Source organism: Glandiceps talaboti, chromosome 12, assembly GCF_964340395.1.
Source record: "Glandiceps talaboti chromosome 12, keGlaTala1.1, whole genome shotgun sequence".
NCBI lineage: Eukaryota > Metazoa > Hemichordata > Enteropneusta > Spengelidae > Glandiceps > Glandiceps talaboti.
In genome coordinates this window covers 14381271-14400689 of record NC_135560.1, presented here as the reverse complement: position 1 = coordinate 14400689, position 19419 = coordinate 14381271, and the positions used below count along the sequence as shown (strand labels likewise).

The 19419-nt window shown below is 34.4% G+C and overlaps 1 protein-coding gene across 1 annotated transcript in view; it reads left to right on the top strand.

Annotated features, from left to right (window-relative positions):
- Nucleotides 1–7573: 7573 nt before the first annotated feature.
- LOC144443736 (uncharacterized) overlaps nt 7574–19419 on the top strand; it is a 73311-nt gene continuing 61465 nt past the window's right edge. Inside the window, exon 1 of the mRNA XM_078133279.1 lies at nt 7574–7779. Within this exon, the coding sequence (XP_077989405.1) occupies nt 7742–7779 (38 nt within the window). The 5' untranslated portion in view covers nt 7574–7741. The remainder of the gene's footprint in view (nt 7780–19419) is intronic.

Genomic DNA, 19419 nt, shown 5'->3' with positions numbered 1-19419 from the left:
TCTTTTCCCGCCAAAATGTGATGAAATTTTTTTTTTTTTTTTTTTAAATATTTTTCCTATTCATTTATTTATTGCATCCCTTTTGTATCAGGGGCTCACTAAGATTGTTAGGAGCAGCACTATTTCAACGAAAGGGCACAAGCTGAGTTTGGACGAACGTTTTGCTGCTTATTTAAAAGGTACTCACATTTATTGTACCCACTGAAGCATACTTAACCATCACTTGCAATTCACTGAACTCAAACCTTGTGTTAGGTTATAACCCATAAGTAATCCGATTATGTAATTTATCATACATATCAAAAAATGTTCAGTAAACCTCTATTATACCATGTAATCAACTGTTCTAAAAACACTAAAAGACACTAAAAGACAATGGTAATGTTATGGAAGACATGCATCAACATTATCATTATACTTGAATAAAGAGCTTATAGACACAGCATGTGCCACTTTAAAGTTGGACTGGAATAAGAAAAATTTGTTATTTATTCATCTATGTCATAATTTAGTAGTTGCCTCTACAGTGAGAGTATAGATGCTTTATGTTTAACATTTGATTCATGTAATGAATGGAAGATGTTATACCATGCACGAGCCAGGTTCAACAAAAAATATGGAATATATACTCTGGTCATTGTACATCACAATAACATGTATCTCTGTCATGACAATGCTTACATCATTGCGTTTTTCTACTGTGTTCGAAATTTGAGTCAAAATTCTCAAAATTGCCATTACTTTCCCCGATTTCTAGCAACTCACAGTGACAAGAGCATTTTACCTGGCTGAACAAAGAAAAATATTAGGGGAATGATATCTAATTGTCTTCCCTTTATGTTCTAAAGTCTATGACTGGTATTCTGTAATTAATGAAATAACTAAACTAAATAAATTTTTAAAAGTGTGTGTGCTATGCTTATTCCAATCTTCCCAGTGTCCCACTCTTCCCCCACTCTCCTCCTCCTCTAAGCTGAGTGATGGAATGTGTGGAATGTTTTGTTGCAAGACTGCATTGTATATACAAGTCAATGTGTAATAAACTAAGTGTTCAAAGCAGGCTCTGATGCCTTGATAAACCACCACGATAAAATTACTTTGAATGTTTTCATTTTCAAATGCAATGATTCAAAGACCTACAGTTGAGGGCAGTATTCATATCACATAGTTAGGAATATACAGTGTAAATCAGTGCAAGATGAACACCAATGTTTTCTTTGAAGAATGATTTGTTCAAATCTAATTTTATAATTTGTTGATTTATTTTTTAATTTTTTAAAACAGGTTAAGGAGTCAGATGCCCTTTAGGTCAGTGAAGTTGGGTACACTTTATTAATTGGTGAATTCTATGGAAAAAAACTGAGCTTTTTCACCTACCTACTAAAGTATGTAACAGTGAACTTGGATCTCAATGCTTAGTGCTGCTGCAATTGGCTGTTCTTGAACTTGGATCACAACTTTTCGTACTACGTGAAAAGTAATACATGTACATGTACAGTGAACTTGGATTTCAATGCGTAGTGCTGCTTTAATTGGCTGTTCTTGAACTTGAATGTCCATTGCTGGTGTACAACCAAATGCTCTTGAACTTTGATCATCTCAGCTACTAGTGCTGCAACTCACTACTTGAACTTGGATCTCGCTTATTAGCGGTGCAACCTGCTGTTCTTGAATTTGGATGTCAACTGTCACAGCTGCAAACTACTGAGTGAACTAGTGCTGCAATCAGATGTGTTTGAACTTAGATCCCAATTGTTAGTGCTACAATTGGCTGTTTTTGAACTTGGATAATTGCTAGTGCTGCAATGTGCTGAGTGAACTTTCATGTTAGCTACTATTAAAGTAACTGCAATCTGTAACATGATCTTGGATCGCAACTATTAGTACTGCAATTAGCTGTTCTCATGCAAACTTGATCTCAACTTCTAGTGCTATACTTTCGCAACAACTACAGATGCACTATGTTGTAACAGTTACTGTCCGAAATTATTTTGAAATTACAGATAGTTCATCCTCTCCTGGGCCTTGAAATTAGTTGCCACGAATCTCGCCAATGGCAGGTTTACCCCTACCAGATATCAGTGAAGTTACATATTCATAAAAGCAAGTAACATTTACATGGTGTATAGTCAATGAATGAGACATTATGGCCACTTGATTGTGAAAAGAGTAATTTAAAGGTGTGGGAAAACTAATCAGACACGTTTATTAATCTAATGAGCAGTCTTTATAACTGTGTAATGATTGCAGTGATCCCACAGCCATCATAATTATGGATTGAACATTAAGCAAACAATTTCTATATTGAGGTTAACGGACCAACAGGCAGTCAGAAATATCTGCACACATTTGACAACATTTTGAAAGAAAGAAAACAAAACAACAGGATAACTCGTTAGTGGAATCGCCGTAATTTTCAAGAAAGTGTTGTGTGTTGTTGTTACTCTTATTTCATCTGTACACTTTAATTGAGACTGAAAAATTTGTTCTTGACCAAACCACAACAGAGGAGCTATACGTAACATTTAATACATGTACCGGTAATATGAAAACGGTTGAAGTTGTAGACCAGAGGCAAGATTTAGAAGAGGACCTTGACCTTGATGATGAAATGTGGTCACCAACAGACAATAACAGTACGTTTCATCTTCCACATAGCCATAATTTCTCAGTTCATCATAGATCAGACTCTGCAGCTCTCTTTTACCAGGACGAGTTTTCATCAGACAACGACAACTTCACGGTCAGTGGTGGCTCATTTGGAGGAGACTGCACTTACGATTTGACACATGTGGCCAGAGTGCTAGCTAACAATACATGTGCACTGCTGCTTACTATTGACCACAAAATGTAAGTAGTTTTCATGAATTCCATTTCTTGGGAAATTTCAATGGCGGTGTTATACCAGTGCTATGTTTGAAGGTTATATATGGATGATCATTGTGACTCTGTGTGCATCTGTTCATTGGGAGGTTGGGGTGTGTGAATTGGTTAGATGTTGATTTGTAGAGATCTGGGGGTGCTCGTGTGGGTATTTGTGCATGGTGTGATCATTTATTGGTTTAAGTTTGTATTTGTGTGTGTTTTCATGAAATGTGTTGTCAAGTGTGTTTGTATATGTTGCTATTCATTTGTGTGTGTGTGTGTGTGTTTGTGTGTGTGTGCATGTGTGTAGGTTGTTTGTGAAATACCTCAATTAACAAAGGGGTGATACAAAAACCGACGACATGAATTACCATACAGCAATTCATTTGTTACACTCAGGAGTGACATTTGGAAATTTTACTTATTTATTCATTTATTTTTATTTTTTATTTGTATATTTATTTGTTTATTTATTTATTTATTTATTTATTTATTTCATAAATTCATTGCATGCAAATGTATTTGAATAAAATATGTCAAAACCAATACGGCAAGGAGATAAAACAAGAGTTTTAGAAGTAAAACAAAATAAAACTAGATTATCGGAACATTGGTAGCGATTGATGCCATATACTTAAACACATGACTATGTGCATTTTTGATGTGACACATATTTTGTACTTGATTCTTGTACTGTGTTAAAGTGGCCATATGGTATTTATTTTGGATTTTTATTTGATAAAACAGCTTCGCTATGTTTTTCTACTTGAAAAAATAATGTGAAATAACATATACCAAGTTCATGTCCACATCTCAATAAACGGCAAAACATTAAACAACGTGTAAAATGTTTGTTATTGTACGTACAATAACAAACATTTTACAATATTTGCATCTTTTTGCAATGTATTGATTTGCGAACATGAACTTGGTATATGTTCTTTCTCTTTATTTTTTCAAGTAGAAAAACATAGTGAAGCTGTTTTATCAAATAAAAATCCAAAATGAATACCAAATTCTCATCCATATGGCCACTTTAATGTATTGTCGTATTTGTTGTCATTTGAAGTTCAGACAGGTATGCTTGTGACTTTTTTTATGCATTTGTTCGCAAGTTTATTGAAATGTTGACTATGTCTCCATTGAATGGATGGGGTAAAGAATACTGGAATACTTTGTTCATTGTCCTGATGTGCAGAGGGAAAGGAATTTAGTGACTGCCAGTCTGTGTTATATCCAAGCATGAAAATTCCCTACCGATCAACACAATCAATGTTCATTATGTCTTGATAGTTTGCTGCGTATAGCGCCCTCTGTGTTCATACTGTTGAAATTTCACGTTTGAGGAGTTGGTATGGCAATAAACTGATTTGTACTATTCTGTATTTTCCCAACATTTTAAAGTGCATTGCTTATTTGAGTGATAATTGAAATTACGCAATTTTGCATACTTCATTGAAAAGGTATAATACTCATTCTTGTGATAAGTTTAAGTTTAAGTTTATTTATTTTCTAAAGCGCCTTTTCTATTTAAAATATTCAAAAGCGCTGCACATAAAATACAAAAACATAAATAAGGTGAATGCTACAAAGACAAGTATACCGTTAACACCCTACAAATTAAAATCACAACAACAACAAAAATTTCTGAGAGAATGAATCCGATCACTAGTATCAGGTGATGATGCCTTTCTTAAGTTTTTGCAGTACAGGGATTATTAATATTCTCTGTTTAGTCCATTTGGTAAACCATGATACTAAAAATAAATTTACATACAACTGAGTTTTCAAACAACATGTCTCTTAATCTTAGCAATACAATACTGTAATTGAAATTTCTTTACTTTCCTATTATGAAATGACAACACATTAATTGCAATCACGGTACTCTTCCCACTTATAAACATCAACACAATCCCTATACTTTCCCCATTATAAACCGGACATTAATTGTAATCCCTGTACTTTTCTCATTATAAACATGAACACATTAATTGTAATTGCTGTACTTTCCTCATTATAAACATGAACACATTAATTGAAGTGGCTGTACTTTTCATATTGTGAATAATTCAGGTGATTTATAATACTCTGGGGCTTGAAGTGCATATAACAAAGGTGATTACAAAAATGTGTCAATGACAACTCATCTACCCATAGTCAGTGTTCCACCTTTGTGTGAAGTTACAATGGGAAAATACAATTTGTGTTAATGTGACTTAGTACGATGTACATGTATATATATAACAGCATAGATGGTGAGTGTTTTTGCTAAGCTTTGGGAACCCTGGTATCAGAGGAAAGGAGGGGGAGTTAAGTAAAATTTGCATAGATTTTCCTTTTGTGTACCATTTGGACCCCCATATTGATGGGGTTGAACTAGATTAGTAGGCAGACGACTAGTTTTCGATCAATGGAGAACCCAGGTAGATTTTACCATAGCAGTATACTGGAGGTATATATTATGGAGTAATACGAATGAAAACTAGATGGGCTCCACCAACTCAACTCAATTCAAAGGGTTTCCAAAAGTACTGACTAGCTGTTAACAGAGCATCATCAGGTCAATAAATGAGAGATAAAGTAAATCTATTGTGGCCTAATGCTTGAAACCTGGAAATTTTCGCTAAAGACTTATTTTCACATTTTTTGGGGGGCTGTTGGGAAACAAAAACACAAAATTAAGCAGTGACTAAATTGTACATGGACACAATGGTACCAGTCTAGTAATTAGTAAAAGCATAGACCCTACACCAGTGCAGGGTCTATGGTAAAAGTTAGTCTTTTTGAGAACTAGCTGAATTGATTCTGCCTATTACTGCCCTCAATCTAGACTGTCGACAGTCGCTCGCGCCTTTTTTGCCCAAAGTTTTATCTAAACTCCGATCCCGCGCAACACTAGTCTAATCGCAAATTGAGGGCCGAAGGCCCGAGGTCGAGGGCCGAAGGCCCGAGCTTGGGCCTTTGCAATACGGCCCTCGAAATCAGTTTGCGATTATACTATTACTAGTGTTGCGCCGGACCGGAGTTTAGATAAAACGTATGGAAAAAAGGCGCGAGCGACTGTCGACAGTCTACCCTCAATCCACAGTCATCCTATCATTTCAGTATAGTGTACATAACAACATAAAAACATGAGATAAATAAACTAGATCAAAGAAGCCTTGACACAATGAAGTGCAATAAAAACTATACTGTGTCCACTCTTGAATAAACATTGACTGTCGGTGCATGAAGGTAACAGTGATAAATTGTTACGTAGTATACAACAGTAGAGTGATCTAGAAAGACAGAGTACAGTATTGTGTAATCTTAGAAGTGAAGAGTGAACTTAACAATTGTTTATGTAGTATACAATAGCAGAATGATCTAGAATTTTAGGCAGAGTACAGTATTGTGTAATCTTGAAGTTAGACAATAGAGAGTGAACTTAACTATTGTTATGTAAATCATGTATGAACAATGCATATCTCTCATCTCATTGACAAACCATCAAAGAATACACAAATTGCCCCCCATGGAGTATCAGAAATCATAGACCCTGGAGGGTCTGAGGCTCTATTATGCAGAAATATGCTGTTGTTTGCGCCTTTTTTGTGATAAACTATTGTGACAATACTTAATTGCATGCAATAAAGTACATGTATTGAAATTGTCCCTGAAAACAGGACATGGCCATAACAGATTTCTACAATACAATGTGCGGGGAGGGAATAATTTGCAGACATGGCCAGGTTTAAATTTTGCAACCATTCCGAAGTGTCCAGGACACATCAGTTTTTTTAAAAGCATGTCTGTAATTATGCTGTCAGATAGAAACAAAGAAACAAGGGTATTGTTTGTGGTTTAGGATGTTATCTTTGTTTATTTAGGGGAGGTATCAATGAGCACCATTGTGTATATTATAAAGGGAAAAAAACATACATATTTGTTAGAGGTCAGTCACAGGTCAGTCGGTACAGAGTGCAGTCTAACCTTGGAATAATTGTAATAATGCTACATTATGCTTTTAATGCAAGTGACTAAATGTGGAGAGAACATCTTTTTTCGCCATTTCAAATTCACAACCATGAAAACCTGGTGAAAAGGATACTATGGTAACCAAAGCTAACGTTTGAACATTACTCATTGATGTTGATGTTAGATGCAACCATTGTGTAGCAGGGGTGTCAGGTCTAGTTTTGTTTGTCGTTCATTTGTTGTTGTCAATCATATTTTTGTACCTAGGGGTATTTTTTTATAGTATATTGACAATGCATAAGTCAATTAAGAGAAAGGTGTAAAATTGTTGAGAAGGGATAAATAAAGATGACACAAAATTTGATAATCAGAATACAGTAATGAAGGAAATGAAACATTTTTTTTTTGGAAAAGGAAGAAAAACAAGTTTACAGGCTTCTGGATGGAATGTACTTGTAGTAAAATAACTTTGACAATAAGTCTGAAGCCTACATAGTGAACTGACATGTCACAAATCAAAATATACATTGTCACTGGGGATATAATGTCTGTAGTGCCCTTTCACTGATGCTTAGCTGTGTGATGTAGCGCCACCCCCATAACATAATAGTGTGTGCCAAAATTTGCATTTACCTGTCACTGAGTGTACATGTATTTGTATGTATTGAGGTATTGCTTAGGTGAATCAATAGAGGCTAGCTGTTCTGCATAATAAAAAAAAAGGCATAGGTGGCGTGAGGAATGCTCTACAGCTGTCAGACACGACTGGACTCTGTTAGGTTATTGAAAAAGAAAGTTGAGATGAGCCTCGGTATGTCGCATTTAGCCACGACTGTGCATTTCTGGGAATAAGACTATATAGGTACACTGTATTGCAAAGTTCTAATGAGGATATGAAACAACTGTATGAATTGACATGAGCCGGAGTTTGTTTACAGTGCCAAGTCAACGCAGGTATGTTCCTATTTTACCCTCAGTCTACAGTGGCAGTCAGAAATTTTAACACACACACTGCCGGTCAGTGATACTGGGTTTAGTATAACAACTCATCGTATTTTAACCTATAGTGGATCTAATCGTTGTAAACTCTGACCTTTGTGTGGCCCTTGTATTAATTATGTAGTTGAACAATTACTAACAGAGGTACAGCTGGAAACTCTGTCAATGTATAACCAGAGTTCCTATCTGATACAGGGTATCTGTTGAGATGTTACACGTATCTTGTCATTGCTAGGCAGGTAGGTGAAACGACTGCAGGCAATGTCGTTTCACTGCGTATGCAATGAACAATACTTGTATGTGGAGTTAACGAGTTACAGTTTTTGATAAGTTACTGAAGTATTAACAAGGGCTAGTAGATCGGCCATTCCAAGGAGAATCATCATGCCACACTGGTTGTCAACAAAAGGCAAATCTGAGAAATCTCAAAAGAAAAAGGAAATATTACTGGAAAATAATATTGATATTGATCCGACGAAATTAGCAGAATTTGAAAGGTGGGTAAGGTGTCCAGGATTTTTTGAAAATACACGTAAAATAAGGTGATGTATATATATGTTTATATATTTTGTGTTGTGCATGTCGAACAATGGTTTGGCAAAATGTGACAGCATGTGTACGATAACCTTACGATGATGACTAGACTAGTACCATTAACTGTTCTGTTAATATATGAAAGAATACACATACATGCATGCTTTGCAAAGGGGGCAACTTGGCTGAACATAGTCATTCACGTATAAATGATGTATGATGGGATATGTCACTGGTAGTGTAATTTTAGTATCAAAGCTATAGAGAAATAATATATAGACAGTTTTACAACTTATAATTTATAATGGTTTACTTTCGTAGAATGATTTCGAAATCTTGAAAATTTTGGCCGTTAGATTTGAAGTAGTCAACTTTGAACTGGTTGTCATAGTCCAAATAATTCCCTTATATCAAATAAAACTGCTTGGAGCCATGAATGTGTGTACAAAAACCCACACAAATTATTGTCAATGGTCGTTATTATCTGGTAAAGATGATGGTGTTTTAGAAGAAAAAGTTGCTATAATGGCAGTAAGAATATGATATCTACATGACTTCCTCAATCCATTCACTGAAAGGTTTTTGAAAGATCAATTGATCAGAAAGTCTGAAAACAGTTCCTTTTTTCTGTCGGTGAAAAGGTTGCAGAAGTATTTGTAGATAATAGGATAGTATATAGGATTATTTGTTCATGTGTAATGAGAAAAAGTGGGTGACTTGGAATCGTGTATTTTTATTAGCTAAATGTCCACTACTATGGTATAATAGCTAATGTCAGCTCTGTCTTAGTCTAGATACTGCCCAATCATCTCTTTTACCACCTGTAAAGAGAGATCTTGAGATTTGATGCCACAAATAGCATCTAGACTTCCCCTGTATAAAGTTATAACATCACATCATAAGGTGTAAAAAAAAAAAGTTGTGTGGTTCCGAATACATTCAATTTTAGAATAGGTGGGGTAGGTAGATTTAAAAAAAAAAATGTTTCATATGTGAGTGTCTAGTTCAGGTAGTTATGTTTTCTGTTGTTTTCCATATGGTATCTGTGTTATGTACAGCCATTACAGATTGGAAGAACAGTTTTATATTGTCTTTTTAAGTTGATGCCAGTTTCCGCATCCGCTATTTCTTGCGAGACTTAACAATTTACACAGTTTTCTTTTTTCTTCTTTCTCGAATACGTAAAAAAATGTAGGGTCGGTGTGAAAAACTAGGTAGGGGTGTCGGGTAACTGGAACCAAACAACTTTTTTTATTAGGCCTAAGGGACAGTTACCCCTTCCCCCAACTGAGGTGACATTGGTTATACACAGTTTGGTATACCTCTGTCACACCAGATTATAACACAAACTAGCTAATAACACACATGATGATGTTGTAATACCCGTTACACTAGTATAAGGCTATGACATTGTACCTGTCATACTAGGGACAATAGAGATTTATCACTACATCTGGTTTATGAGTTACTTATGTCAGGTGATTCCAGTGTCCTCATTTTTAAGTTTTACTGAGTACACCTGTAGTGAAAATGTCAACTTCTTTTGTGAAAAGTCATGAATCTGACTGTCACCTCATTTTGTACATTGTACTTTGAACCCTAAGTGAGCCAATTTTACTGCACAAGAATTGTCACATGAATGAACATTTTGGAATGTCTAAGGAATGTCCAGTATATTGTAAATTATGGTCAACTGTTGATGTCTGTCTTACTATAGCACACACGTACACAGGGCCAGGTAACAAATGTCATATCCTGTGTACTATCTGCCAAGTTTTAATAGCCATTTGTGACGCCATACCAGTTGCATGCATGTTGTCCAAAATAATCATGATACGGCCATCATGATATTGATAAGCTCCATGGCAAAAAAATAAACATATCACTCATTAACCTTTGTTCAAAGTGAACAGAATCTATCTTAGCATTCTCCTAGGCCAGAGAATTAACTGTCTTATAAAGTATACTGCGTATCTCAAGAACGCATAGTTTCTCGATCTTCTGGAGATAGTAATACCAAGACAAGTCTCTGGGTTGGTTTTCTCCCCTCTCCCTCTGTCCACTACATGTACTAGTCTGAATGCAAACATGGTATCAAATCATCTCTAAAACTATCTGATCAAACTGAATCTCATGAACTGTCTACTGAAATGGAATACAAAGAAGCTTTAATACGTAGGACCTCAACATAATTGAAATTAACCAAGCAAAGGTGCAAAAGCTCGGCATGATCAACACTACAATGTACCATGGAGTGATGCCATCTTTAGGTAGCTCTCCATACACTTGCAGTGTGTACAAGGCAAATCAAGTGTGGTGAAAACAAACCCTAGTGCAGTGCAACTCAACAAAACACTGATATCTGCATTTTGCAGTGAAGTTTTTTGCATCAGTAGATCATCATAATCTTGTGCTATCTCCTTCATCAAATCTCTAGAGTGGCTAGAGATGCTTCCATACCACCTTGGTATCCAGACTGTCATCATAGAAAATTGCTCTTAGGCTGAGTCAGTGACTGGTGATGCGGTTAGTTTCCAAACATCTGAGAAGTGTTTTTGAGACAAAAATTTATAAATACCCGGATGTCCCACTGTCTGAATCATAATGACGATAAGGAGTGACATTATTGGGTGGAAATTTGATGTGAATTACAATGTACATTAATTACTAAACATCCAAATATGATTTATAGTGAGTTGGAGATTACAAACTGAAACATTCATACTGACAAAAAAACACATTTTCTGATTAATATCAGCACATCAATGTTTATTACATGGATGGAAAGTTGTCACCAATGTTGTAAAGTAGAGTGGCAATAAACTGTATTTGAATAGAGATTTTAAGTGCAAAAATATAGTGAGAAAATGAGATCAGATTAGATTAGTAGGAGACAATTTTAGTGGCATTTTTACAAGCGTAGGTTTTATCACGCGGTAGTACATGTATATGATCAAGACATTACTAGAGTTTTGCAAGCTCATTATTTTTGCTCTGCAGACTGCAGTATATGGTATCTGTCCAGAGTTCTGCAAGCTTAGCTCATTTTATTTGCTTTGCAGTATTATTGATCCATTACTGGAGGTCCGCAAGCTCTTTTTTTTTCACTTTGAAGTGTATGGAGACATTGTCCTGTTTGCTCAGTTTTACCATCTCTCTATATATAGAGACATTTCTAGAATTCTAAATGTCAAATTTTATCACTGCAGTGCATAGAGATGGATGTAGTTATCATTCTGTAGTACATCATATGTCTGTAGGTATTACACAGGTATGCTTTTAAAGAATATAGATTGCAGCTGTGTAGTACATTAATTACAAATGCTGTCTTCAACATTTCACTATCCATCAAGTCAAGATAAAAACCAACATGCATGGCTGCGTAGATTGTGAAATCATGCAAAATTGGGATCTCCGCTAATGTGTTAGTCGTCCTAGCTTTAGTTCTATTTATAAGGAAAACTGTGTATGATGTATTAGAACACAGGTATCTGACAAAAGATGCTGCAGGATGATAATTTTGTTTGTATAGTTAGTAGAAGAATTGACGAGACTCTGTGCAGATCTTCAGTTTCACTTTTACGATTGAGAATATTTATTTCACTTGAGTGTACCTTGTTTTTATATAGTGTGTATCAGGTGATGTCCTCTGGGGCAATACTTGTCTTGCAAAGTTGTAAGCAATATGCTTGTTGACGGCCTCCTGAAAGTATACTTAGTATATACTGATAACAACTGTACCTGCAGGGGAATGTACATAATATATACTGAGAGATATGTACTAGTACTTTAAGTTAGCATCCATCCAACTTCAAGCTGAGTGGTACAAGCCATAAATCTTGCCACCTTTTTGTACTGTATTTGTGTACTGGAAGTATATACTTACCATGAGATTGTAACGACTTATGCTATAACATTTTGTTTTGCCGTTCTGGAAACGTCTCCAAGTTGGTGGCAGAAGAAAGGAATTTTTACTTTAATACAAAGTAGGAATAGTAACGAGATTAGAAGAGTAAGTTGCTAGTAAAAAGGTCTTGAAAATAGGATTAGAATTAACCCAGAAGTATTATATTTGAAATTAACTGTCAAATAAAAGGATTGATAATACGTTGTAACTGTAACTTTTTCTGGTACATTCTGCACTGTCGTGGGCAATGCACTAACAGGGAATTTGTTTCCTCAAACCATTCCCCCTCCCAACCCCTCAACCCCTCCCCTAGTCATGATGCTAAGACCCGGCCCTCGGGCTATTCTGCTCACTGTGAAGGCTACCAAAGGTTGCTACAATGCTAGTGAGGGTGATAGCCCAAATGGTGTGCATCCTCAATTGCACCTTTCAGGAGAAAGCCTGAGCTCTAGCTAGACTACCCCTCACGCTCTTGCATTAGCGCTGTGACTGTAAAAATGGTAGGCTTTCTCTCAGTTTGTCCATCTTTCTCGTTTCATTCATGGACTTGGGGTCTGTAATCTATGCAAAGATCTCCTTGACAAATGATAGGAGAACCACTACAATGCATAATAGATTAGTGGTTAGAAGAAGGAGTTGTTATGTAACTGAGATGATGGCAAGGGATTATGATGCAAGACTAGCAGGTCACTGGTCAATATGGAATGTGAGTCAGCAATATTTTGTACTTGTCATTTGCAGAAAATATATTTATTTCAAAGAGATAATCACTTTTATATGCAGAATTTTTTTAAACTTTTTTTTTTTGTGAAAGAAGTAGACATGTTGATGTAGTCAGCTAAGAATTATTCAGACAGGTGTATTAAAAAATGAAAACGAAAACGAAAACATCCTGAAGAAAGAGAATATTAAAATATTAATTATTTATGGAAGTTCATCAATCATGCAAATACAGTAGACCCAACTTCAAGGATGCAAGGGACCGGTAATGTCTTAGTGAGGGGATCATTATTATGTAATCAGAGGTGAATACTGAAAAAAATTAGCATGTATTTATAACATAACTTATAATCATAATTTATGTAATTATTACTGCAGATTCAATTTATTTAGTAACCTAAAACAATGAAAATATTAAAAATTTGCTTCAGCTGAATCAAAATTTACCATTGCTTTATTAAAATGGCCGTATGGATGAGAATTAGATATTTATTTTGGAATTTTAATTTATAAAACAAACTTGACTAAGTTTTTCTACTTGAAAAAAAAATGAGAAGGAACATATACCAAGCTCTTGTTTGGAACTCAATAATAGGAAATGAAATTTAATGTCTGTCAAATGCTGTTATTGTACATACAATAACAACATTTTCCAACACTTTTTTTTTAGCTTTTTGCAATTTATCGAATGACAAACATGGACTTTATCGATGCATGTTTAGTTTAAAGTAGGAAAAACATGGTAAAGTTGTTTTATAAATTAAAAATCCAAAATAAATACTCATCCATATATGGCTACTTTTATTAACATGTCATGTTATAAAAACGAATTATTGATTTTCAGTTTGAATTGTTACTCTTTGTAAATTGATAACAGCATTTATATTAAATTATAAGACATATATAATGAGATGAAAGGGTCTGAGTGAAGTGAGATTTAACAAAATGTAAAAAAAAAACCACACCATGAATCATTATTGAAAAAGAAGAGAACGCTGGCACTTCCTTTTTCTCCCAACTTGTACTTAGTTGTTTACCAACAAATACCCCCTAGGGGGAAAGAGGATTCATCCTTATCTCCCAAGGGGGTATTTTGTTTGTACATTTAAGTTCTACACACGACATATTACAGCCGTACTCAAATGTTTCAAATTTGTACTGCCAAAATACTTTTTGAATATGCATGACATTTGGCAATGTTAGTAACAAAAGTAGTGTTTCAAAATAATTTGAAATGAGCCCAGAAACAAATTATTTTGCATGTATTAAATTTTCTGAAAGATATATTCAGGACTACATTTTAAAACTCGGCAGTAATAGAAATGTATTTCGAATATTTTTGTCCCCCTCAATAAATAAATAAAATAAAAATTTATCTTTTTTAGCATGGAATTTGCCACAGGTAGTATTGAAAACAATTTGGAATGAGCCCCAAAAGCTTCTTTTTGAATACAATTTACTGAAAGTTCCACAATGCTGGAAATTTACGTCAAATATTTTTTGACATTTTCAGTGTCTTTTAGTACCACAGGTAGTAATATGTAGATTTATAGTTAGTTACCTACACACATTCTACTATTAAAAGAAACATATCAATTGAAGTATATGCCTTTATTTGAGAGCTTTCTAAACCATAAAACTTGTAGTAAAACTGTTATTTATGATCAGTCTCACAAAACATTCGTAAAATCATGGGCTTTACATGTACATTCGTAAATTCACAAAACCTTCACACATATAGAAAATGGTCATTTAAATGGTCTCCTTGAGTACCGTACGGTTGTTGCAACATATCACAGAAAGTAGCTACAAAATAAGCCTGTCAATGATCCATACAGTATGGGATCAGAATTCGTCTACTCGGCATTTCAACAAGGATTTAACCACATTTTATGGGTACTTGGGAAGATCATAATTTTATGGTGCTAAAGGCTCAGTCTGGCAGACTAAAACCCGTGCATGTAACATTCCAAGGCATATTTATGGCCTTTCATGTGATCGCAGGTAAGGGTTATCATAGACTGCAGAATGACTATTGGCGGCAACAGTCCATCCTGGGTCTAGAGGGTACCGTAGCCTAGATTACGTGTGAAAGGCAAAATCGTGACTCACAACCACAAGACCTAAAGCTACTTAAAAAAGAGGAAATCACCAGTAATAAAACAAATACTAGTTTTGAACTAATACTACAATTATGGGCAATAACCTTTTACTCTATTTATTTATTTATGTTTGAAATGTAGTGAAGTACCAGTGGTAGAGCTTAAAGGCCAAGGTCTCAATCCCAGATTCTCACATTAATGTTGCCATTTAGGATTACAGGAACATAGGATATTTCATTTTTTCTAGTCCAACTTTATCTAAATCTCCAGTAGATCCGACAACTTGTTTTTCACACCTAAATTTTAATCCTTTTTCAAACTGAGTCTTTAACGTTTGGTAACACATGTATTGCCTTCCCATGAAAAGTTTTGTTTTCAGATACGTGAAGGCTGATTCAATCACGAATTAGAGTGAACTGGAAATCTCCTTTTTGTGTCGCCTTTTTTTCCATCTATGCAAAAATTGATGGCCTTCAAGCGTGAATTTTATCATCATATTACTATGTGTATAGCTAGCAAGGGTTACTGTGAGACAAGTCGTATAAAACTAACTGAATTAATATCTTTTATGGAGATGATACCGAGAAGAAATATGTATATCAGTTTAACTTTTACGGTAAAAGTATGAAACAAACATTGAAGAAAACAAAAAAACCCTACCGGTACTAGTATCTCATTCTGTGTTATACCTGGTATATTAAAATGATGACATGGGAGACATAGGGGTAAGTGTTTAAAAATGGTCACCAGATATGAATAAATGATGACATGTTAGCTAAGACCATAAATGATGACATGTAAGACATAGCGGTAAGTATTTAGAAATGGTCACTCGATATTAATAGATTTTGATAATAATAATATAATATTACTCTTACCAACATGCTATATTGAAAGCATGGTATAATAGATACATATTCATTTATAGCATCTCGTACATATCATATTTATTGGTTGTGCATGTATGTTTCCAAATTGCTTATGATATTGATGAAATGAACAGATCATTTGGATCCTAAATAACACATTTTTTTCAATGATTTTAATAAAGAAATGAGGATTAGACAACTGATTAATTATAATAAAAACTGACTTGGAGTATTATTGCTTGACTTAATTTTCCATTTTTGTGCAAAATTATCATAGCTGTGGTGATGGTAATTAGTTTTTAATTTGAAATTGTGTGAGGATGTTGAATTATATGTAAACACCATCCAAGAAGCTTAATTAATCATCACAATCGATATTACATTAATGTGACATTTCATAATAAAAATGAAATTTTGACGATTTCGTAATTGCATATGTTCACATCATAGAATTGTAATTTTGGAGGAGTGATATATTATACATATTACCGGTACATGTGTACATGTATTTGGGGAATTAGGAAAGGGAATTTTGCTAAATCTAACCAAACGCTAATGCCATAATCAACCTGTATCATAGAACTACATTGTAATTTCAATTTGCTACTGTGTACAGGAAATGAATGTACAGTAATTAGACTCATTTACTAAATTGGTCTTTAGAAACACTTAATAACGCTTTACTAATAAGTTTGAAAATACAAACTGATGAAAAATCGGAAATGATACCTTGCAATATGGTAATTTCAATCATCAGCTAGCGCAGAGACTTGGCTAAAATGATATTGATAGATAGCTCATAGAAAACAAATTTCAATCATCAGCTAGCTCAGAGACTTGGCTATATCTGGCTTAATTAAAAAATTAAAAGCTAGTTGTCCAAGTCTCTAGGCTGTAACAGTTATCTATCCTAGTGCTCTAATATCCTACATCGAATATCAAGATCTTTTTTTTACATTTGAAGTGATTCTATACCACATTGCATCCAGACTGCTTGTAAACATAAGCTAGAATACACTAGAGTATATATATATCATATGTGACATTAAAATAATATTTTATTTTTGATGTGTCATCCTGTGGTGAAAATGAAAAATTGAACTGAAATGTTCATGTAAATATCATGTTGTACAAAAACTGGCATTCACATCATACGTTCTCATTTCTATAAAACTGCAGAGACCATTGTGAAGTAACTGTCTGCATGTATGCTACAAAATAAAAAGCCCTTTCAATTGCTCCATTCTGTTTCTGGTGAATTAAATTCTTAGAATCATAAAGTAGTGCAATGATGAATTCTTTACAGGGAAATTGAGAGTATTTCCGTTATTATACAAACACTCAAATACATTATTCACTGCATATAATGTTTTGCTGTATAGCTGTGCCAAAGAACTATAGTCACCCTAGCTGCGTTACTGTGCATGCATGGTTATTGATTTGCATACACACTGCCACTGGAGACTTTCTCACTTTTGACTATACAAAAAAGTACATGTAACTGTCCCCTAGTATCTGGTATTACTGTTCTGCTGTTACAGTATTTATGACCTTTGCCTTAGAACCACCTTGTGTTTGGTGCTTGCATGGCTATTCATTGGTAGTGGTATAGATTACACACTGGAGACTGTCTCACTCTAGTCTGGATGCCAACATGGCATCTGGAATTGGAGGTGTAAATGGTAACAATAACAAATAATAATAACAAAAAAAAGTACATGTACATGTAACCGTCCCCAAGTATCTGATATATATTAGTGCTCTGCTCTGCTCTATAGCATTGCCTAAAGAACCAGTTACATGTATGTGCATGCATGGCTATTGAGTGATGTATAATATACACTGGTGACTCTCTTATTCGTGACTAAGGCTGTCCCCAAGTACCTCAGCAGGTATCTTTAATATTACCATGCTCATGCACTATTGAACGGTACAAGCCAGCGCGACAGCATTCCGCCTATGACAGACCAACAATGACAACCTCATACATCATTTCCTTTATTGAAGTATAAATGTCGTAGATATGCCAACATCGGACCATTGATACCATATAGCCAATAGCAATAGTTCAGGTCAAGTACACTATCATAGCTATATTTCTTTCCATTGAGATTACTTGACAGGTACACAGTTGTATACTTAGTATGGAATCTTAGTAGCATGGGAGTAGTACATGTACATGTGTACTGAATTGGATAGTTTAGGCATGACTGAATTTTACCTTCTCGTGTTTACTTTAGTCATGGTTTTTGGACATCATCACCTTTGTACAACTATTTACTTATACAAGCTGTATGTCCGATCCATAGATATTGACATAAACCTATATTTCAAAGGTAACCAGACTACTACCAGAGAATGATTTAAATGTAGAAACTCATGATTATCTGGTACCCCCCATCCTGAATTGGCAGTGTAATTTATGTATTAAAAGTAAAGACCATTAGCTGTGACAGGTTTGAAATTTGTATTGAATTATAAATTTTCATGTAGTAATTCCATATTTTATTAAAGTGTGTTTGACAAATAATCTTGTAATATTTATAACCGTATTAAAATTGCACCCTAATGAATTAAAAATTTACATCAATACAATACTGTAATGGTGTTGGGGACCAGGTGTTCTTTGTCTGGTGAATTTGAAGATTGATGTACACAGTACAGTTATGTATTATTACCTAGGATTCTATATATGTGGAAATATCTCCAAAATCACTTCCTTTTAAAACACCTGCATTCATAATATTTGATGGGAGTAATCAAAAACATATTTACTAAGAAACTATACATTCTTGCACACACAAAAAAATTATAAAAAATATTAGATTCTGAAATATATCTCTTTACAATTTTGCCATGATTACAGCTACACTAGCAGCTACTGGAACATATTTCGAAACTTACTGGAAACTTGAAACTTAAACAAATTTGTGTATCAGGACACGAAGTATGGTGTAATATTATCTAATCAATTTGATGTTTGGCTTTACACCCAAAAACCAGCACCCCAATGAATCATAATTTCAACTTATTACTTATTATAACTACTTATAGATAAAATAGACCTCTAATTAACATTTACAATGTCTAGTTTTAGTATTTTAACAATTTTTAGTGAAAATTTTGTTGGTTGCCTGATTGAAAAAATAACACCCCATGCACATACAAAAAAAAATATGTACAGAAAATGAACACTGTATATGTACAAATGTATATACATCGGTATGCCATCTATAGCCAGATAGAGAACTTGCAATCCAAACTGAGCATGCTCAGATGCAAAGGACTATGGGATTATATGTGGTTATCGTAATACCTAATCTGGAGCTACTGATAAAATTAACCTCCCACAAAGATCAGGGTGACTATGAATTGATCATTCCTGGTTATAAACAATGTAACAATATTGTTTACAATGCTAATTGATTAGTATTTATTATCACATTTCCCATGATGCACCATT